Source organism: Haemorhous mexicanus, chromosome 6, assembly GCF_027477595.1.
Source record: "Haemorhous mexicanus isolate bHaeMex1 chromosome 6, bHaeMex1.pri, whole genome shotgun sequence".
In the NCBI taxonomy this organism is placed as follows: domain Eukaryota; kingdom Metazoa; phylum Chordata; class Aves; order Passeriformes; family Fringillidae; genus Haemorhous; species Haemorhous mexicanus.
Window position 1 is genome coordinate 17,792,903 of NC_082346.1, and position 23,126 is coordinate 17,816,028.

General features: G+C 38.6%; 1 protein-coding gene across 2 annotated transcripts in view; it reads right to left on the reverse strand.

Moving 5' to 3' along the window:
- Window positions 1-23,126, reverse strand: part of KCNQ1 (potassium voltage-gated channel subfamily Q member 1) — a 332,947-nt gene that overhangs the window by 99,772 nt on the left and 210,049 nt on the right. For both annotated transcript variants that reach the window (XM_059849030.1, XM_059849029.1), the window contains 4 exons: window positions 9,876-9,951; window positions 3,249-3,343; window positions 2,533-2,579; window positions 1,675-1,736 (listed from right to left, as the gene is read on the reverse strand). In XM_059849030.1, coding sequence (XP_059705013.1) covers window positions 1,675-1,736; window positions 2,533-2,579; window positions 3,249-3,343; window positions 9,876-9,951 — 280 coding nt within the window. The remainder of the gene's footprint in view (window positions 1-1,674; window positions 1,737-2,532; window positions 2,580-3,248; window positions 3,344-9,875; window positions 9,952-23,126) is intronic.

Here is a 23,126-nt window from a genome sequence, read left to right on the forward strand (position 1 = left end):
ATAGGACTAGCTGTATAGGGCAGATAACATACAACTCTGAAACCACAGATGACCTCATGCAACTGCAAAGAAAGAAGGGTCTGTTACTTAAAACAGGGCTAAAATTTAACCCAGCTATACTAAAATTATACAGGGAGTGTTTTACAGTCCCATTACAAGACATAAAAACCCAGTCACCATAAATTCACGGTGTAGTTATTTGTAAGGATGTAAAAAAGAGTAATTAATAACCCCCAAACAGCTTATCTCTGAGCCACTACCACACCAAGGCTTCCCAGGCTCGCTGGAGATTTTACAAATAGCACTGAGAAGCTGCTTTAGCTGCCATTTGAGAATTATTTGTCCACACTGAAAAGTCATTGCTCTTTGTCACAAGTCACAAGACATTTCTTAGTGTTCCACACTTTTAGTTGACATTATGGAGAGAAAATAAATAAATGTAATCTAAACTTTCTGGAAAGGGCTTCCATGTGTAAGAACACATATTAACCACAGATGTGAGGGAGCACTGCACAGTGATTCTTTTTTGTGCTAAATACACTCTACTTTCCTCTCTTCTACTTCACTCTTCCCCTGTGTCCCCCCATATACCAAAAGAAGCCAGTTTCCTTTAAAACACCATTATTTCCAGGAGAGTGAAGTGCAGTTCTGAGTAATGTCATTCAAGTTTATAAAGTAATTCAGGAGAAGGGTGTAAAGAACAGGCATGTCACAAGTGAATCACTGCAGATCAGGATGCTGGTTTGTAGTCCTTGGGATGTATTGCTCACACCTCTTTTAGTCTGCAGAGTATTTGCTGATATTTCTTCAGAACAAAACCTTCATGAGGTTACCACGTACTTCCAGTAGTGGAAGAAACAGTCTGAAAGTTTTTTCCTCAGGAAAAAGTTTCAGTCTTAACAACTAAAGAACAGGTCAGATACATGAGTGAACTCTAAAGTAAAGAAATGCTTTCACTACCTCACCAAATCACTCTAAGAGATCAGTAAAAGATGAAAACTGCTCTTCTTAACTCTTCCTTTCTTTCCTAAATACCAGCATGGGAAAACCTGTATTTTCTAACAGTGACACAACCTCTACCATGACAATGAACCTCTACCTGTCATCTATTTTCTCAAGCACAGCCATGATTGTAATAAAGGCTTACAAAGCACTTAATTGCTGTAATTATAGAACAAGTCTGATTTTTTTGGATTCATGTCACTTGGAAGGAGAAACTCCACTTATCATAAGGAATAAAAACCAGGACGGAACAAGGTTTGCTATTTCCCTCTCTAAGGAATTGTAGGTGGACTTATGTAAACAACAGAGCAAAGATCAAAGGCAAATCTTGGGGACCATAATATACTGAGTTATTAAAGGAACAGAGCCTTTTATCTCTTGTGGAGGAAGGAAGTAAAGCATTGAGACATATGTAATATATGCAATTAAAAATAAAATACCTAAGTGAGTCCCAAAAGTGACTGAAATCAATTAAATCCTGGGGTTTTTTCTTATTCTGTTAAAGTGATGAGAACCAAAAATGCAATCTGTGACAAAAATTAGACTCCATCACCTGGAAAAGCCAGGCATTCAACTCTATTTTAAGTTGAATTTTCCTTCACATCCTATGAAACAAGCACTGTTCAATCACAAACCATGTCCTCATTCACTGCCAGTTCCACTGAGCCTTACCTTGTCCTCCACTCTGTTCAGCCTGGCACCAATGGTGTTATTTCCTCGATCTTTGCTTTTCTCTGTGGAACAAGAAACACTTTCAAATTAATATATGGTGGTATAACAAAATAGCAGCAAACCACAACAGGGTGTGTTTAACTAGCCCACCAACACCGTGTAACTGAACACCCTTGCCAGGCTGATAGATCCATTCCTTAAAAGTAGTTTTCTGTTTCTTTTTATAGCACTGGCCCATGCCAGGGCTTTTAATAGCCCTGAGTTTAAGGCATTTTTAATCTTAGTTTTATGCTTTAACCACAGAGAGCAAAAATGTTCCCAATTTAGTTAATGTTTTAATTGCCACTATGCAAAGGACTCTACAGCCAACTTGAACAACACATTTGGTAACATTTTATCTTTTTTCCCCACTATAAACTATACAGAAAGATGAGTTTCCAAATAACATAAACAGAGAGTTTTCATTAGCCAGCTTTGTCACAATAAAACTTAGTCCTTTGTGCTCCTTTTCCAGTGTCTTTTCAAAGCTATCAGAGATCTATGTGAATATTACAAACTTCACAAGAAATCTGTAATCTTAGCACACCAATTTACTGAATATAGGGTGAGTCTCAGAAAGACTAGAGCCAATATTTGAAGACTTCAGTGGAAGGAGGTGCTTTACCAATCTAAATAAGAACAACCCTAATTTAAAAGTGTTGATGACTAAATATAATTGCCAATGCTTAATCTTCAGAGCACAACCAGTTGGCACAGTTTAGAAATTCGGCAATAAAATGAAAAGCACTTGAGCAAGTATTTTCCATTAATTATATGTTCATCAGATTAATTTTAGACACATCCTTTGTAATGACTTACCTGAGACAGAGATAAAAAGAGATGGCTTTCCTATGGACTGGTCCAGCCTATAAAACAAAAAAGAAACATTTTAGTTTTTTATCAGTCTGAACCAGCATCTTCACTCTCTCCAGCTGGAGCAGGCAGGCCTCTTCACAAACAAGCAAAGTGAATTTCAAATAATTCTGGTTTGTCCTGTGAGTAAAGCAGTTGCTTTATGCTAAGAGTAGCTTGAAATGAAAAATTTAGTAGCAAAATGGGATTTGACTTAGATTGCTCTACAGCTTCTTTAACCACTGTAAAGTTTTACCATGCCCATTACTTTAACATGTGCTCAGCATTGATTTGTCTTTTCCTTGTTCTTCTGCAGCTTTCTTTTTGCATCTCTCATCTCTTAGCTGGCTCTTAGGTGCAATTCTACGAGAGCAGGTGACAGTATTGCCCTCTCCAAGTGCAGAACAGCCCCTATCACATCGGGATTGCAGTCTGCAGTCACAGCTAGCAGGGACTGAGGTAACACATCTAAGTCCCAATGATCAGAGTTTTAAACTTTTTGCCTTTTCCTCCTTGTATGAAAAGAAAACTTGACACAAATGCCATTTTACATTCCCCAATTGTGCACAGCAGTACCAATATGGCACCTTCAACCCTGGCAATTTTTTAAATGTGTGCCTCTAATTTACAAACATCCCCCTGCTGCTGTTTACAGGTACCAAGAAGGGGCTTCACTGATGTACCTCCTCTGCAGCTCCTTGATTCGCACCATCAGGTTGAGGTGGCCCTGAGAGTACTGCTCAATAACATCTCGGACATCGTAGGGCTTTCTGGCTTGCTGTAAAAGAAGAGACAAAAAACATGTCCTTAAGCCACAAGGATGGAGGAATGGTCTGTGGCAACCTAGATGTTTTTGAAGAGTAAACAGTAAATTCTTTTAGCACTGTGTAAACATGTGAATTATTTTGATTGTTGCCATGATCACACATTTTTGGTGGAGTAATTCTGACAGTTCTCATTTCATCCACTTTTTGTTACTGCAGGTCTGTATGCCTTCCAAGAGATAATCCACGAAACTGGAGCTCAAAAGACCTTGGAGCCAAAAAAAGTTTATCTGGCACTTTGTTCAGAAGCCTGTGCAAACTCTAGTTCCTTCTGGAAACAAGGTTCATTCTCCTTGACCACTGAAAAATAAAGAGGTCTTGCACATGCTCAAACCCCTGTTCTCAGTCAGCAGCTGGGGCTCACAGTTCAGGTCTTAGCATGGGAAGTTAAAACACAGTCCTAGAGGAAGGTGCATGACTGATTTCTTCTTCCTGAAAGACTGGCTGAGCTTTCAAAGCTGCTGGGAAACAGTGGTGCAAGAAATGCCCCGTGTCTGTAATTTGCACCTCATCCATGGGAAAGACTTCATCTGACCTACTATTCATAAAACAACTTTTGTGTAGCATAGAAGCACTAGTATCAAGATAAATGCAATAGTACCTACCTGTAGGACACCAAGACTACCTGGGAAGCAAGTGAACAAACATGTTGAAGGGTAGCAACAAATTAAAGGTATCTTAATCCTACATCTAGAATCTAGACTCCAATCATTGCCAGAACTGGTGTTCCCAGCACTGGAAAGACATGGACCTGTTAGAACAAGTCTAAAGGAGGCCACAAAGATAATCAGAGGGCTGGAGCACCTCTGCTGTTGACAGGGTGAGTTGTGTTGTTCAACCTAAAGAAGAGAAGGCTCCAGGGACACCTCATTGGTGCCTTTCAGTATTTGAAGGGGGCTTTAAAAAAAGATGGGAACAGATTTTTATAAGGGCCTGCAGTGATAGGACAAGGGGGAAATGGCTTCAAGCTGAAAGAAGGTTTAGATTAGCTATTAGGAAGAAATTCTTAAGTGTGAAGGTGGTGAGACACTTAAATGGGTTGCCCAGAGAAGCTGTGGATGCCCTGTCCCTGGAAACATTCAAGGTCAGGTTGGGAGTGACCCTGAGCAACCTGACTGGGTGAAGATGTCCTTGATCATGGCTGGGGGTTTGCACTAGATAACCTCTGAAGGTCCCTCAAAACCCGAATTATTCTATGATTTCTGACACATTCGTTATGCTGTTCACAGAAACTCTGCAGATAATTTTCAAGATTTTGTAAAAACCTTGGTAACACTGAGTTCCAACTTTTTTTGCATCTCTTGAGAACAAGGAAAGGAGTTTTCAGGGTACCTTCTAAGATACCAGACTTTAGATCCATTTTGAAGTCTCAGAATTATTTTGACATCTGTATTTCAAAAGCAGGTGTCTCTGCTCTGCTTTATCTTGTTTCCCAAACTTCAGGATTTCCTCAATTCCATGCCATAAATAGTGGTTTTTTCCTAAGCCAAAGGAAAGTGGGATACCATACAAAAACAAGCTGTGGAGACTGTGGCACCTTCATGCAGTCTCCTGCACCTGCCTGGGAAGCAGCTCCCACATTCCAGGAATGATTCCTTTAGTAACACCTCTTCATCAAACAAAGTATATTTCAGTCTCCCAGATTCCCCATGTCAACTGCAAGCCTTGGGTGAATGTGAGACCCTCTCTAGTGGGAGGCTAAGCAGGACTGGGAATTGCTTCAATCCAGCCAAGGAGCACAGAAGAATTCCCAAGCATCCCAACTGCTTACACATACATAAATCATAGCTAACATCCACAAAGAAAGAAATATGTTTCTGCCATGGCATAAGCCTGTAAATTTTTCCATGGACTAGTACTGTAAACATGATAATATTAACAAACAAACAAAAAAAGAATAATTCTTGGATTCTTTTTGTACTATAAATAAGCAAAAGAGAAATGTGCAAGTTTGAAAACTGCAAGTTCAGAAAAGGTGTTCAGTAAGAATAAAGATGCAGAGCTTTCTCCTGCCATCCTCATACTCTGACACAGGAGTCTGACAGTAGTGTAACTATTTCCCCACCTGTTTTTCATTTACAGGGCTGTTTCTCTCTCTTTAAAACAAGAATTAAAAACCTGGAGCAAATACATTACAAGAATGAGGCTAAACTTCTGAGTAAGACTGGGTATTTAAGTCAGTACTGATTTTTCTGGAACTGCTTCATATTGAAAGCTGCTCTTCTGTAAGAAAATACTCTTGATGTTGACCATATAAAAAAACCTGCAGCAGGCAACAGATTAGTATGGAATAGACAAAAGTAGAAGCCAGTCCCACAGTTTTCCTTAACTGCTTCTCTTCCTTACTTTTGGTCCTCTGCTAATCAAGCAAAACTCACGGCAAAACTCTTTTTAAATGCGTTAGAATCCCCCCCCCCCAGTCATAAATGAAGGTTTTTAAAAGGCACAAAACCCAATGCCAAAAATTAAATGTGCACCACTGGCTGTGCCTGTTGTTGTTCCCTTGTAACTGCATGGGCAGGGAGGCAGACTTGGGAAAGGGGAATTCAGGAAAGGGGAATTTCTGGGAAATGCAGCCAGGTAACATAAAATAAAGTGGGCAAAACACCCCGTGAAGCACAGGACACTCCATACAGTCTAGTATGGAGATTAGAAAAGATTACACACACAATTAATATGAATCACATAATATGATGAACTACAAGAATATAAATGTAAGATTTTCCAGGGAAATTGTAACAAATCAGGCAACAGTTACCTCATTGGTACAACTCCAACCTGTATTTTTAATTTATGCTATGTATAGAATATTTGCCATGGTAAAAATCACACCACAAGTTTAAAAGCTATTTTAGAAGGAAATTAATTTACTCAATTGGAAGAATTTACATGGAAAGAAAATTTAAAAGTTTTCAAAATGAAAATGAGAAATCAGAACAAATTCCTGGTCTTTGTATCTCTGATGGATATCACAGTTGTGTCTATGTACATTAGTTTTAAGACTTCTAGAAACATTCATAATTGGAAAACAAAGGTTATTTACTCATAAATCAAGCTATTGGGATAACTGAGTATGGCAATTTTTTTCCCCCCGAAATTCATTCATAATATTAGATTGTGTCAAAAACATCTGCTTTACAACTAATATATAAAATTCATTTTTGGTAGGTAGGGTGAACAAAGCCTAGAAAAGCATTCATTTCTACGTCTGCTTTCCCTATAATCAATAAAATCCTTCCTTAACCATACGTCATTAATCTTCACTGATGCACAGGACCTGTGTTGAATGTGATCATTTGTATAGAATTTGAAACAGTCCTACAGACTTTACAAGAACATAAACACATCCATAAAAAAGGTATTAATTCTTTATAATATTATGCTGGGTTCATGGGTTACACATGGGCATCTTCCTAAGGACTATATTTAAACCTTGACTTTAAATACAGCCCAATTTTCTCTCCTTTTTATAGAGGAAATGATACTGCAAAAAGACTTGCTTTTCAAGTCCTTTGAAAATCTTTGTATCCCTGTTTAGCCTTTCTTTATTTGTTTTATTTATTTATTTAGTTTTAAACAGGAAGGCTTTGCTTTCTAACTGGCTTTTGTCCTTCTGCTGCCCTCACCCCCTGTTATTAACTGAGCCCTTTAAAAAATATATCTAGTCAATTTTAGGCCTACAGGTGTGTCCTGCAAACAGCTGGTATAGTTTAAGAACCATGCTGGGTTCATGCTGGGACCTATTTTGCAAAATTTTCCTCTTCCTCTCCTTCTTCCTATGCTGTCCTACTAAAAGTTCCAGAGACATCTCTAAAAAATACTCCTTTAAAGTGCTGGCCTTCCTTAGTGTTGCAGCTAATTTTAAGCATGAGTAGCCCAATGGACTTCAGATGAAATTGGGTTGTGAGTTTTTTCAACAGTTACAGGAAGAAAATATCTGAATTTTCTTTTTTTGAAACTTGTTTTTTACATAAATTTAAAGCTTAGACAAAAACCACCTACTAAAAACCAGCTGTACTGACCTCTTAAATGCTGAAAGATACATTTTTAAAATGTATCTTCTTCTTTTCCTTATTTTTAGACATTACATTAGTCTGCTTATTAGGAAACAGTACAGTCATTACTTGGCACATGCTAAAACAATTTAATTTCTTACGATTATTTTATGTGCATAGAACAGATTTACAACTTTTGATGAAAGAATAATGACAGTGGTTATCACTTAATTACAGGAGAGATTTTCAAAATCATCTCGTGGCTTGAATTTCAAGGTGACTGTGCACATCAAGTTACTCGGGTGCTTTGGAAAACTGTTCCTGTGGTGCTCTCCACATTGCTAAGCCTGATCATGACCTTACACTCAGAAATGATGGAGAAGTATCAGATATTCCCCTACTTTCCTACTGGAGACACTGCTTCTGAAGAAACAGCAGCATATCACTTGTACACAGGAGTAGATCCACCCCACTTCAGCCGAATGACATTTTTAGTTCTTTAGGAGCAGCTCATATTGATCCTTCAGGAAGAAGGAAGATTGCTGAGGAGAGATGGGAGACAACCCTGTCCAGGGATTTTGTAGATGGCCAGGACTGAGCCTTTTGCAGATGCAAAAGTGAGAGTACAACTGAGAAGCCAGATTAGCCAGCGAGATACTGAGCACAAACAAGTTTTAGGTATGAACTGAATAGTCCCATTCTATTCAGTCAAGTGCTTTTTCAGCTTCTATCAAATCATCTGCCGCAGGGGAATTTCGTTTATTTGCCAGGTGGATAATGTTGCACACAGTGCTCAGGCATTTTCAAAATCTGTTTCTGACAAATACCACTTGGGAGGTAGATCTACAACGTGTGGATTTCTTGTTACTAAGCAGTTCAGTTAATACCATGGCAAATATTTTATGATCTAAATTTATGAGAGCAATGATTCAGTAATTACCACGGAGCAAAGGATCACAATCAAGTTTTAGAATGAAAATAAATTAGATTTAAATGGAACTGGCCACATTTAGGCAATTATTCACACAGCAGCAGGCACATCACTGGATTGGGCCACATCCCTTGCCCAATTTCAAGTGCTGACCAGCAAGTGCTAAGAAACTTCCCAAGAAAATGATGATAAATATTATCTTCAAGTAGTTGAGACTGTGCCTTTCTAATTTTAGTGTAATAATGGAAATAAAAGGTGAAATATGCTAGCAGAAGCTTTCTGAAAGCCCTCTCTTCAAGAAAACTCTGGACATGGGACATTTCAGCCTTAACAGTAGTGATCTGAACACATTGTACACAACTAAAGCAATTTTCTGGCAACCTTAGCCATAAATTAGCTCAAGAATTTTAGCAAAAATGAAAATATTCAAAGCAGAAATTTGCTAAAGAATTCAGGAAATGCTTCTGAATTTTACAAGGAAATCAGAATTGTAGGATTGTAATGGCAGCAAACTTGGCCTTACAGATAGATATATTGGACTGCTAGTCGTCATCATCATCATCCTCATCATCATCTTTTTGATCATAAATTCTATAGCCTTCAAATCTGAAAAAGAAAAGACACTCTCCCTTTTTGGAGGGTCTAGATTAAAGGTGACATTGCTTTCTGGTTTATTGGAAGCAGCAATAGCTAGGTCATGTATGAAAATGGATGTAGGCAGTTAAGCCACTCTCATCATTTGCATTTTCAATTGTGAAGCCTGTTCTCTAGAGATTATCCCTTACTGATTGATTTTAAGCAAGGTAATATATTTATTACCTAAATATACATTCACCTGGTTTAAATCAAGCTGAAGGCTGTTGACATGTGTTTTTACTGGATTAATGAAACAGATTTTTAGAAAGTTTGCAGTCTGAATTTTTTATTCAGACCAGGAAGCAAGGTTAATTAGCTACTGTTAAATGCTTATGACATCAGCAAGTGAAGTGGCACACAGGAAATGAATCAGTGAGGGCCAGAGGAGGAAAGAGAATCAGTATCTCACTAACTGGGAAGGAGGTCTCCTACTGTGCAGAGGGGAGAAAGGAGAAGAAATGAGAAACCCTCCAATACACTAACAAATTCCCACCTTGGTTTCTTATCAGGACTTCATTACCATTGAGTAAGGGACCGAAACAAGGCTGAGGTAGTATTTTAATCTCTAATCCTACTGCCTGGGCATGAAAGCAGCACACAGCTCAGAATTAATGGAGACATACGAGAATGTTTGCACTGCCAGAAAGAGACAGCGATAACAGAGGGCTAAGGGTCAAGTCCATTAGCAGAAAATAACATTTGAATTCAGACTGCATTTCAGGAGTTTAGCCTATTTCCAGTGCATCCATAGTTGACTAACTTGCTGTGAAACAACCACCCTATTGAAGGAGGGAGAGAATAGTGGGTGTAGATCACCATTACTGAAATGAATTGTGTTAGTCTCTCTTAAGTTTCTAAAAGAGACAATGAATCAGGAGAATAAAAGGGTTTATTTAGAAAAGGAGCTTTCTATTCACAACTCACCTGGAACTTTTTTTTTGCCACAAAATACTGCATCCTCCGAATCACCTTGATGGCAGCACGGTGGTGTTCCCGCAGCCTGTGGGAAAAACAAGGAGGGTGAGGGAGGAAGAGCATCTCCATCCAGACAAGAAACACAGCAGGCTGCAGAAAACCCTTCCCCAAAACATCAAGGTGCAGTGCAAGCAGCTGTGATCCAGCACAACCCACCATTCTGCTGACCTTCCTCACCTTTCAGGAAGGCTCTGAAAATCCAGGGTTTTATCCGATCCATGCTAGGTTTGCACCCATTTCACTGCTAAAAGAGGTGTCCACATAACCTCCTTCTTTGTCTAAGAAAACCTCCATGCATCCTTCCCAGTTTCATTTCCACAAAAAAATCCCAAACTCTCAAGCTCCTGCATATTCAGCCACAAACAGCTTTTATACAGCCATTCCAGTTTTAGGATTTTTTTTTGGTTTGTTTGAGTTTTTTGAGGTGTTCACTCCACAATTTCTATACAACATGTTTCTTCACTTACATGATTTTTTTCCACAAAGAATTATTTAAATAAAAAACACTTGAAAGATCTTTGATTTGTTGACTAAACAAATAATCCAAATAATCTAGTAGTTGCTGGATGTAACATCTACATACATATTTATCCCCAAACAGAACTGTAGCTTAATATAATGACAAAATAATCTGACAGGTCTTTAAAAAATATATGGCCCTCTTTGTGCATATGCATATGATCTGACAACAGAATAAAGAGAAAATAATTTCTTCACTGTGCTTTTAAATTACAGACTTTCATAGAATCTGATGTGGTTTTTCAAACAGTGCCTTAAAACCAAAGGTTATTTCAAATTTTTCAAAGCTTGCAAAAACGATGCATTTTCTTCTTAACATTAAAATATAATATCAAATATTAGGCCAATTATTCAGACTGTTAATTCTATTACTCTTACCTAGATGCACTTGAATGACATTACAGCACCATCTTTATTTCCTTTTTAACTGCATGAACATCTACTGTTTCTAACTCTCCTCCCAAACAGACTTCTAGTGATGGTTTTGGGGAGCAGCTGTAAAAGCAGTTAGGTGTTCCAGATGCTTTATCTTTATAAACTTATTATTAGTAATACAGATAGAATGGCATATTGAGATGTCACCTTGCAGTGCTTCCTCTCTGTACTGAATATGACAGCATTCATACTCACTCAGGGATGGAGAAATCATATAAGCAGTCTATAGACTAAAGAACTATTTTAAGTTCTATAAAATTTTGTGCAAGTTTGGGTCTTTAGTATGTTACAGCATGATATCACCCAAGCCTCTGCAGCTAAATATAACCTGGAGTATTTGTGAATATTCAGGTGTTTCCTCAGGATAGATCTCCCCCAATAAATAAAAGTTTTGCATGTGCAGGTGGTAGATGTCTGTCCTCTGAAGAGGTGTAGCTGGAGTGTTCCCCTTCTGAAAACTCACACTTTTTAGTAAGAAAGAAGCACTCTGCAAAGTCAAGAGCAGAAGCAAAAAAAGGCCAGCATTTCCTACTTCTAGCTATTGCCTCTCAGGTGGGTTCTTTCTGTTACAGAAATTGTTCAGATCTAGCAATGACAGAAAAGATTACTTTCTCCAGAAATAGCACAAAATGCATTGCTTTTCAAGCTAAAACCATACAGCTTTTCACTGCACGTAGCTACCCTAAGTGTATTTATATAGATCATCTGTACCTCAATAATTATGCACCAAACCTGCAGTTAGATCTGCATAGGAAGATTCTTCCCTCTTAACACCTTCCTGAGGTCTCTCAGAGACACTGTCTCCAGGCCCCTGCTCCCACAGATCTGACTGCAACATCATGGTTCAAGTTACAAAAATGGAAATTTGCTACTCCTGTCTGGAATGAATGTGTGTTTGGATCAGTTCCCAGTGGACTGAGTTAGCCTAATGCTGGTTCAGGACACCCCTGTTCTGTGAGCCTGTGCTGCATCATTCTGCTGCTAAGGACTTCCCCCAAAACCAAAGGAAATAAAGAGTTTGGGCTTTTAAGTTCTGCTTCACAGAGATGGGAGCCAAAAAGGTAAGCACTGTTTAATTTTCTAGTGAATATCAAAGGCATGATATCATGCAGCTATACATCCTATACATACATAAAAGCACACAAAAACATCTTTTGACAAATAGAAATATATTTCAATTGCCATAAAACTGCTTGTAGTGTTTTGGTTTATGCCTCATTTCCTCTGGGGTGTTCTTCACAGTCCATTATTTCTGAGTAAAACATTTTTCTTTGGGACAGCCAGTCACCAGTAGAGCACACCAAATCCCTCATTCTCTATCTAGAGGACAAGTCCCATCTATAAGCAAGGCAGGCAGATAATAAAAGTGGTATTTGCCATTCAGTGAAATAACAAAGCTACATGACCAAAAGGATTTTCCAACGCAGCTATTCACCATCAATCATTTTTCAGTGCTAACATGAACTACCATGCCAGGAGGAAAAGGTAATATTCTCATTTTAATCCTTCCCATTTCCAGCTCCAGTAGGAAGCCTTACAGTAAGCTTGTTTCTGCTTATGCTGTAAAATGGAATTCTGCACAACAGGCTGTCCTGATTCCCCAAGATTAAATGCTTCTGCGATGAGAGAAGGGAATAAAGGATTTAATTAGTAGCCAAGGCTGTGATTCACGGTTGTTTGATCTCTTTGGCAAACTGGTAACAAACGCTTTAGTAAATGGAGAGCTTAACCATTAACTGGTGGTATTTGTTCAGCCACTTGTGACATCTCTGAATTTTGGTTACAGAGGGGCTGTCTGCAGCCTCTGGGCACACGGAGCACGCTCAGCCCTCAGATCGGTGCTCAATGCGTTACCGTGCCCACCTCTGTGAATGCTTGGGTTTTTTAGGAGTGTGGCTGGAAATGACCTCACTGGAGTGTGCTGCCAGAGCACAACACCTCACCTTGCTGCTGTGTACGTCTCCACAGCCAGCAGGAACACCCTTTGGAGAGGCACTGCTGTGCACAGTGAGTCTCTGATGGCAGCCTAGAAGGGGTCTCCAGGGACTGCTGGGCAATCCACAGAGCCTTTCTGCTGCAGTGTAGCTGTGTGAGTGAAGCTCTCATGCAATTGCAGTCCCTCATTTTCAGGTGTTTAGTTTTGCCTGACTTTGGGGGAAAGCTTGTTGGATAAATGCATTAGCAACAGTGACCGTCAGCAGGCCTTTTGCTCTTTTGGCAACAAAGCTATTCTCCTCCCCCTAAGCATTCATCAGGCTTTGAGCTGCATTGTCACCATACCCATTAATATCATAACTGACATCTCAAGGAACTTGCCAAACACCATTTGACTGATTCTAATAACCAGCAGCATGTTACCTTAAAAAGTAATATACACAGAATGCCTTTAAAATCAGGCTAAAGTTATTACTTCTGATACTGGACAACTTCTCAGCCTGCACACTTCTGAAGAAAAACTGCCAATAGCTTTCACTGGCTGCCAGTAATTTTCTTTCTCAATATGAAGAGGACATCAAGATCACCTCGAATACAGCACAGGCTATGTGACATTTCTCATGGATTTAAACTCACAGAATTAGGTCCTGAAGCCACCAAGGAATCTACAACACTGTTATAACCCTTAGGAATCCAGAAGGATGAAGAAGGATGTAACTATTCAACAACAGAAGACCATTCTGGTTGTAATAAGGCCAACAGATTCATAGAAACCTACATTATTTGCAGATATAAACTAGGACTGCTTTGCACATGCACTGAAGAAACAACCTGTTGTGGATTCAGGCACTATTCAAAGCGTAAGAAATGAGAATGAAAAAACCTGGCAACAAAATACAATGGATTGAGCACCCATATTAAAAAAGAAAGCCTGGCAGAATTAAATGACCAGAAATCCTTAGTTTTTCCTGCCTCCTTTAATTGTTAAGATATTTAACCTACAACCAGTCACTTGGAGGAAATCTGATCTCATCATCAGTCCATCAGAAATCTGAACTGGAATTTCACTTAAACTGGAAAACAAGCATGATGAAGTACTTTATGTAACTCAACTGACATTTCCATTCGGTTGGAAAGTTATTATACATTAATAAATGCTCTGAACTGTTGCAATTCAGACTTTTGTTCATTTGCCTTCATATTGTTCATTCTCCCCAACACAATCGGCCAAAGCCTCAGTAGGTTTCCGAAGCTGTGGCTCATTCCCCGGTCCCACAGTCACTGGCAATGTCACTGTTCAGTCAGCACCCACCTGCCTTCTTCCTGTCAGGGGACATGCAGGGCCACCCCAGAAAAATGCTCTGGGACAAAGGCTAAAACTTTTTACTTGGCAAAACTGTGTGGCTTTATGAAAAAGGAACTAAGCATGGTTCAGTCGCTCTATGATTCAAGACAAATAAAACCTTTTTTTTAAATTAAGCTTTACAAGATTATTCCCCTTTCTGAAATAAATTTATTTTGATAAAGAATCATAAAGGAAAAGCAATTATTAATTAGAAGTATTTATTGTCCTTACAAAGCTGCTAAATTTTATATCAAACCCTTAGTACTTCCATTCGAAGTTTGTTCCCCTTTTCATCTCAGGAAGGTGTTCTACATATTGGTTTCGTGTTAACAGAAATATTAAAGCAACAGGGAAGAGGAAAGGTGGTGCTGATTTCCTATTTATAACACTTGCCTTTTTGTTCATGTGCAGAACATTTCATTATCAGGACTGTGATGTCTGGCCCAGACCTCCCAGCACACACGGATGCTGATATTCTCAGAGCCTAAAGGTCAAGGCTGTCTATTCAGAATGATTCCAACAGGGATGAAAACGCAGTTGGAGAGAGCCACAGATTTACAATATCTTTTACAAAATGCCCATTTCTCAGTAAACCTGAACTGATTTGAAGCCAGGCTCAGTTTTTGAAAGCTATTTAAATTCTCTGCAGTCATCTTAAATTTCTGACTTGGGACAGGGTAACGTATTAAGAAAGAAGACTGAAGTTGGTTGCCCTGAAGCTTTTGGCAGTAATCATTATTTAGATTTGAACTTTATCTTTAATGCATCAGTTTTTAATCATATGTTTTGCATGTGAACTGAAGTATTTTTTTCCATTCAGGCCCTGAAAAACATTCCTTGTCACAGAATCTGGTGGAAGAGACTCAGAGTAACTACATTAATCCATTTCATTAGTGCATTTAAGTCTAATGAAATCTTCCATCCTTAGTCCTCCAGGCATTTTAGGTATAGAATTTGCTGTGGCTCAAGATTATTCTGTCATTCCCTGCCTACTCCCAGTTGATGGAAATCTCTCTGCACTGAGCTGCATTTTAGATGCTGAAAATTGGAAGAGATTAGGTTGCATTGCTGTGGAATCTGAAACAGGAAATACTTGATCACCATACCCAGGGATAAAATCAGAATCACTGACTATTTCCAATATTATAGACTACCCAGTTTCTCCCTTCATTTGCTGCTAGTTTAGCAACTGTTTTTTGCCATCATTATGATCAGTTTAGTGAGGCGTCTCTACAAATAAGCTGGCCCAGAAATGTTTTGCAAAAACTATCTTAAGGATAAACCAGTAAAAGCTGCCCAGAAGTGTTAGAAAAGCCTGATGGCATTTGAAGAGCAAAACAGTTACACATCTGATGTTTAATTAAATGGGCTTAGTTTTCACAGGACCACAGGCTTGGGTTGTAAGGGACCTTAAAGATCATCTCATTACAACCCCTTGCTGTGGACAGGGACACCTTCCTCTAGACCAGATTGCTCAGATCTCCTTCCAACCTGACCATGATCACTTCCAGGGATGGGACATCCACAGCTTCTCTGGACAACCTGTTCCAGTGCCTCACCACTCTCACAGAAAAGAGTTTCTCCCTGATACCTCATCTGAACCCACTCTTAGTCTGAAGCCATTTGCCCTTGCTCTGTCATTACTTGTCCCTGAAAACAATCTCTCTACATCCTTCCTGTAAGCACCCTTCAGGTACTGAAATTTACTAAAAGCTCCCATAACATTTTCAGTGTAAGCAAAGTTAGAAATGACAAAACAAATCAAATGTGGATGAATTCATCAATCTCCCCATGGTCATCACAGCTGGCATCTCCCCAGGTTTAAATGCAATATAACTACAGAAATAACAGGTACACAGAGAACAAGAACAATCACAAATAGAAGGTAAGATAGCTTTTAAAAATTTCTTTGGTCTCAGCATTCAAAGGCATTTTAGTAATTACTGGCAAACAATCTGTTTATGAAAGATCTACATCAGCTGAACTCCTGTTCATGCTTGTAAATTAGTTATGAACGGGTAAGATTTCATCAAATGAATTTGTTCATCTAAGCACTGAATAATTCAACAACAATAGCTAATTATTTCTATGAAGACATTTGATGAATAATTTTTATAGAACAGTATGTCTCAAGGGTTTAACTTCAAAAATAAAAGTTTCTTTGACTAAAATGCATGTCTTATAATGCAATCTCCGTTCCCAACCGAGGGGAATGCAGGGGCTGACTTCCATAGGAGTATCAGTGATTCTAAATTTAAAAATTGCTCTGCAGGAGTAATGTCAAATTCAGTCTTTTGGTGAACCCTTCAGCCAGTAAACAATTTGATTATTTACTAATTGTGAACATTGGCCCATGGGGAATTAGCTTAAGTTGAATTAACATCTGTACTCTTCTTCACCCACGATGTAATTTCCCAACTATATGTGGTTGGTCTTTTTTTTTTAAAATATGTAATTTTAAAACCACAGTCATCTTTTAATGGATTTACATTTTATTCTACAGCAGCTTTCATGTCTCCCTTCTCAAAAGTAATGGGTTTAACTGAGAAATCCTTTCATGTAGTTATAGCAATCCTCTTTCTCTCTATAGATAGTCTGACTTAGTTTGATTTAGCTTGCAGATTTTTAACAGACACACAAAGAAGGACAAGTTTAAGAAATAACATCTCCTTTGGGGGGGATTTTGGTGTTTTAAATAAAAACAAACAAAAAATGCTTTCCAACTAGACCTAAGAGGATCCAGAATAGCTAAAGAGCATAGGATTTTGGAGTGTTCCACTCAAATTTGTTCAGCTCTCCTTGGGGGAAATGGTCCAACATGTTCTATGTCCAGAACAAAGACAAATTGCTGAAGCTAGAAGGTAGATCAGGTATAGGTTTTCAGAACTAATGCCATGCTGGGGCAAACAGATGTAGCAACAAGATATTTCCTCTGTGATCTGCTCTATAGTGATGGTAGCAGAGAACTCAACTCTTACAAGGATAGTTTGCATGGAAATCAGGCAATAGCCAGAGATTTCTTGTACATCCTAATCTCTTTTGCTGTATATTTTCACAATTCCATTTTAACTCATGCCTGTTACTAGGACAGAAAGAGCTGAACAAAGAACATGGGGGAAAAAATAGGAAGACGAAATTATCTTTGATTAGGACCAAAAAGCCACATAAAGAAAGCAGGAAAAATATACAAGCCAGTTCCCATTTTGTCAGAACCAAGTATTATTTTGCAGCTTTGGTGATGTAATTATCAAATACCAATTGATACTGATGTCCATATCAAATCACAGAGAACCTTTATTCAGCTCTTCACTCCCTGCATCTTACTGAGTTAGAAGGCTGCTGCTTTTTCACACGGTTTGAAGGCCAAGCAATTTGAAAGTAGGGAGACACAAATGAGATCACAGATAAGTAAATAATAATGTACAGCCCTCTCACAGATACAGTCTGACACATTAAACTCCTTTTCTAAAGAAGCTGGATTCAGAACACAACAGAGCTTTTTGTTCAGTGCACACAGGAAGCCGTAGGCATTATTATTTTTCCTCCTCTGGTTAAAAGCCATCTTTTCAGATTAAAAATAATATTTTTTTTGCTGAACTTTTCATTTATAGCACTGAATTATACAAGAAAATGCAGGACTACACTCAGAGGCACTAGGAAGAGACAACCATACTTCCCCTGGCTAATTGCCTTTCTATTGTTTGACTGTTAAATTTAAAATCACCTTTGAACATTTAACTGGCTGATGTTACACTACTTCATTATGCTCGAGAAGCTGCTCACACTACACAGTAGTTTTTTGCTGTGCTCATTGTAGGTAACTACAAGACCCCTGCAAACTCAAGACTGAGTTTGGCTTTTTTATTTGGCTTAAATTACATTGCTCAGAATGCACCTCAGATACAATCTGTACACAAAAATATCTACTGCTGAATATGAGATGTAAAAGCATCAATATGATGTAATCCATTGAGATTTCTCAACTATGTTTCTATTCCCAATTACTTGCTTCTACTCTACATAACACATGCTAATTTAACATATGCTGTATCTCACATCTTAATTAGGACTCATCTTGTGGTACTACTGCTGCCATCCCATTTAACCTTTTGTTTTGAGACAAAAGAAATAAGCTTTCATTGGGTCAGCTTCTGATGCAGTTCACAGAGGATCCACAAAAGGTCAAAGCAATATTGTGTTATTTAAACCTCACACCATGACTTTAGCCAGAACCCTCTTCAGTTTTTCCCCACATCTCAGTGATATGTGAATTTTCAATAATAGTGAATAGATGTAAAAACATTGTCCCTTATTTGTAAAACCAATCACAGGCAAGAGGTTAGAGTCATTTACACGTCTTCACAAATTCAACTACCCTACCAAGGCGAAGTTGAGAGAGTATCTCAGCTGTTCAACACACATGAAAGTCACTGCATGGCTGTGACTGAAAAAATGAAGCAGGTCTCCTGTTGCAGAGAAAGGAACTACAGCAGGAAAAACACCTGAAAGGAACAGGCCATTGATGTGAATACCAATATTTAAATAATTACCAAATCAAGTGGTGATACTATTTCAGAAGTCTTAACACTTTCCATGTGTTTTTTTATTACACAGGTGATTGGCAAATTCTCCTGCTCCTCAGTAATGAAAAGGAGAAGGTGGAACTTGCTGCTGTGAAGCTCTTTCTAAGCACTGAGTTCTGAAATCAAACTGTATCCAAGCCCCCCACCATTGCTACAGAAATCCACTGAAAAACATGAAGCCAAACTCTGCTCTCTTGCTCACCACGGGATAACAGAAGGGACTGGGAGCTGATGGACTGTTAGGTCACCTTGGCTCCCGGCCTGCCATCTCTGTAGGGGCTCTGGATGTTACTTATGCACAGTGATAGGAGTGTGTTCTCACAGCTGCACTTTTTAGTGGGCGTAGCCTCCAAAAATAAACTGAGAGAAGACGGCAAACGCGAGGGTGCTGCTGCGGTTCCTGCGAGCTGCAATGAAAAGCTCGGCAAATGGTGAAAGATGGCATTAGGAAAAGGGGACTTCACTGCCCTTGTCAAAGCCATCACTTCGGGGAAAAAAGGCAGTTACAAATGTAGTTCAAAACTGCAATTTTTGCAACTGGAAGCATTCTCCAGGATTTGTTATTTTACAATAGTGGGGAAACACATGGGATTTCAACTTGTGGAGAACAGCCTTTCCCTATAAATCACAGAGTGTAATCTGAAACCTAGAAACAGCACAAGGGCTCACATTTATGGATTTAAAACAGATGAAGAGCAAGCACGCTCTTAACCCTTTCCCCATAATTCCTTCCCGGTACAAAATAAAAATGAATTTACAAATACTGAACAGAAATTAACTTGGCAAAAATCAAGATTAATACAATTCTGTAAACACTGAATAGTTTAGACTTCCCTAAGGACACAAGCACAGAATTGTGCTAAAGCAAAGCACTGTAAAACTGTTAGAGCATAATCCAGTCTTTGGACTGTTCTTTCATCAACTTTTATTTAAGCAGTTTATCTTACTGAGATTAGGATCTCTCCTATAGAGCAAGACCTGGCAAACACAGGCCCCTGGTTTTGAATATCAGGCTATATTTCATTGGGAATGAAGTAACTAGCAGCCTGTCATCTCACCATAATGTTATAAACTCCTTAATCAGGCAATAGGAGAACTAATACTAACACATTAGTAATAATTTCTCGTCAAAAATATGTAAGAGCATTAAGATGACATATTGTTTATTTATTGTTCCTTAAGATCCAAAATAATTTCTGTATCAGTTTAGCTTCTCCTATGGCTTGCTGGAAAAAAAAATCCAAAACCCAGCAAATCCTGTTCCAACTTGAATCCTAAGACACAGCCTTCTCCTTGATTTTTTAATTTTTTAAAATTTAAATTAAAAAACCACAGTTTAAAAGAATGGACTGGAATCTCAGCATTGCCAAGATGCATTAGTCCATACCTTGTCAGAGTCAGAGTTCCAGTACTTCCAGAAATTCACTCACATACGTAACACAATGGTGTGATTAAAACCAGAAATGGGCCCAGATTGAAATAAAGTATGATGGTATGTCATGTTAAATCTCTACCCACTGCAATATTTTAGAGAAAACTCAAAACCAACCATCCAAGGATGGTTGACAGGAGAAGACCAAAAATAATTTTAAGCTTACTGCAAGATCACTCATCTGTAGACACAGTATTTGCCTGGGGTAATTCAAGCTCTGTCCTTTTATTGGCTGCAGTTCAGTGAAATGGTACTTTTGTCCATGATTCCTAATGAAAAGATGGGGTGTCTCTGGTCTTCACTGAAAAGGTTATAGTTGATGAAAAATATCTCCAAAGTGGCAATGATGGGCACCTGAATCCTTTTCAAGTGAAGAAATCAGCTACCTAAGAACAGCAAAAAAATACATCATGAAAAAGAATTCAGTCTTAGCCACCGGGCATGTTGTGGAGCAACCAGAAAATACAGTCATGGCTAGAATTTTGTGCTACAATAATCAGAGGGGCAACCTGAAAAAAATCTGAGCTCTTTCAAACAATTCTGCTAAAGCTCTTTTATGTAATTGTAGTTGCAAAGATTTGAGGAAAAACAGAGAGTGTAAGACAAAAAATTATTTTACTAGCCCAATTCTGTCTTATGACCAACATTTGGTATGTCAAATGGTGTGTTAGCAGATCTCCATAACCACAAGAGCCATGTCTTTTACTTCTAAACCATTTCAAACCAAAGACTGATTTTTCACAAATACATACTTTGTGGAAAACTAAAGATTAGACCATCAACAGCTCCACCTTCATCCTTTCATCACTAAAGCTTTTTCAAGCTACAGTCCAGGTTCAAGTAGGACCACCCAATGCTTCACGTTATTCCAGACATCATCTCTTGTGAACCCATGATGGTATTGGTACACAAAGGCCATTGGGATCTCCAAATATGTGCATCAGACCATCTAACTAGGTTGGGATGGATACATGGTTCTGAAAAAATCTCATGAGATGATCCAAATTATTGTGATAATCCGACCTATTCCATAGGTACAAATTCTATGAGTAAGAAGGAAGAGGCATTTTGCACCTTGAAAGCCATGAAAAATAGGGACTGCATCACATTTACTGAATCATGTATTCCAAAGAGATGGATAAACCCTTCTTTAAAGCATATCCAGAGCAAAAGTTCCTGCCTAAATGTATCAATTGTGTTGAAGTCCCCATCTGGCCAGAGTGGGTGCAGGACTACGTGCATGAAGTCAAGGGGAGAACACAGCCCTGAACCTACACACGGTCTTGGCATGCCAAGGGATCAGTAGAAACTTGGAAAATTTGTACATACAAGAAGACATTCAAGACAGCAAATGTAGATTATATATTGTGGAGCATTACGGATACACACTTCTTAATTAGTTCTTTTGTGCGGAAAAATCTGACCTGAAACATCCAATTTCTCTTGTTCAATCTACAACTAAAGAATGCACTGAGTTATTATTATTGCAAAAAGGCAAGGATTTTTATGAGCTGATAGGCTGGAGACAGAAACTGGCTGGGTCTGACTACTCTGGTATGTGAACTCCATTTCTCTCTGTGGCTTCAAAGCACAGGCACAACTCAACAATGTATTTTTTTTACTAGAATTACCCTCTGGTAAGCTAGACATGGAAAGCAGAATGTGTTTTAATTACTTTTCCTCCTCTTAATTAAGAAACTGTTAACAAGCCCAGCTGTATATTTCAATTAAATTTCTGTTACATAGAAATAAATATTTTTCTTAATATTCCTATTTCATTGTGCAAATATGTGATGATGTGTACAGAACAATTAACAGCTGAAGACTTTGTTAGAAATATCAGATTACTTTGTAACTTAACAGCCTTGCAACACACATTTTTGCAAAGCACTAATTCCTCAGTAAGGGTTGAGCATCAGCTCAGCTGCACTCAGTGTAGGGCACAGAAATGCCTTGATCTGGCAAGTTTTAGGTGGGCTTTCTTTATTCTAGAAATACTAGAATTTCCCTTTTTTGTGTGTAAAACAGATGGACACACAGCTCTCACTGTCTTTCCTACAAAAGAGGTAGAATCAGGAGGAGGCCAAACCCTCAGCTGGTTCAAATCAGAACTCCACTGATTTAATTAGGCAATCCTCAAAGTCTTACTGAGAAGAGCACTGCATCAGGCCCTCCTCTCCTCTTTTCTCTCCATCTCCCCGTGAGCCAGCTCTCTTCCCTACCCACCTTCCTTCACATTAGCTCTTGGCCTCTCTCTCCTCCTCTGACTTTCCTACACTCAGATTTTTCTCCTTTTTATTTTCTGGATCTGTCCTGGGGTTCCTCCTCTCTCTTGTATCACCCAAAAGTTATTTGTCCCCATTTTCACAGCCCTTCATAGCTTGCTGTGACTTCAGCCATCAAATCTCAGAGCTGTCATCACTCTGTGTGCCACCACTCAAAAATCACGCAAACGTCCTTCCACATTTCCTTCCTTGTCGCCTTTTACCAACCAATTCTGCAGCAGAACCTTTCCCTACTTCTTCTTTCTCTTTAGTTCCACATAATTTTCTTAACAATGGAACACAATTCAGAGAAATATAATCCTCATATCTTGAGCACAAATACTGAAGAGGAACATAGTAAAATTAGGCTCTCATTGTAGCTACTGGTTTTGCAACTGTGCTTTCTGTGCTAAACAAATTATACAGATGCCTTGAAACCAAGCAAAAACTTATTCTTTCAAATTTTTGCAAGACAAGAGGGGTTTTGGAAGAAAAAGGACTTACCAAACCTAATTAGCCCTTCCTAGTAAGCACTTTGTAGATACACTGCAGTACAAGGCCATAAATTATTTGATTTCTGATTATTTCATAAAAATATCTATTTATATAAGCTTACATACATAGTAATTAACGTACAATAGATTTCTATGAAAGCAAATTGCAAACAAGAACTGGAGAAAAAAGGAG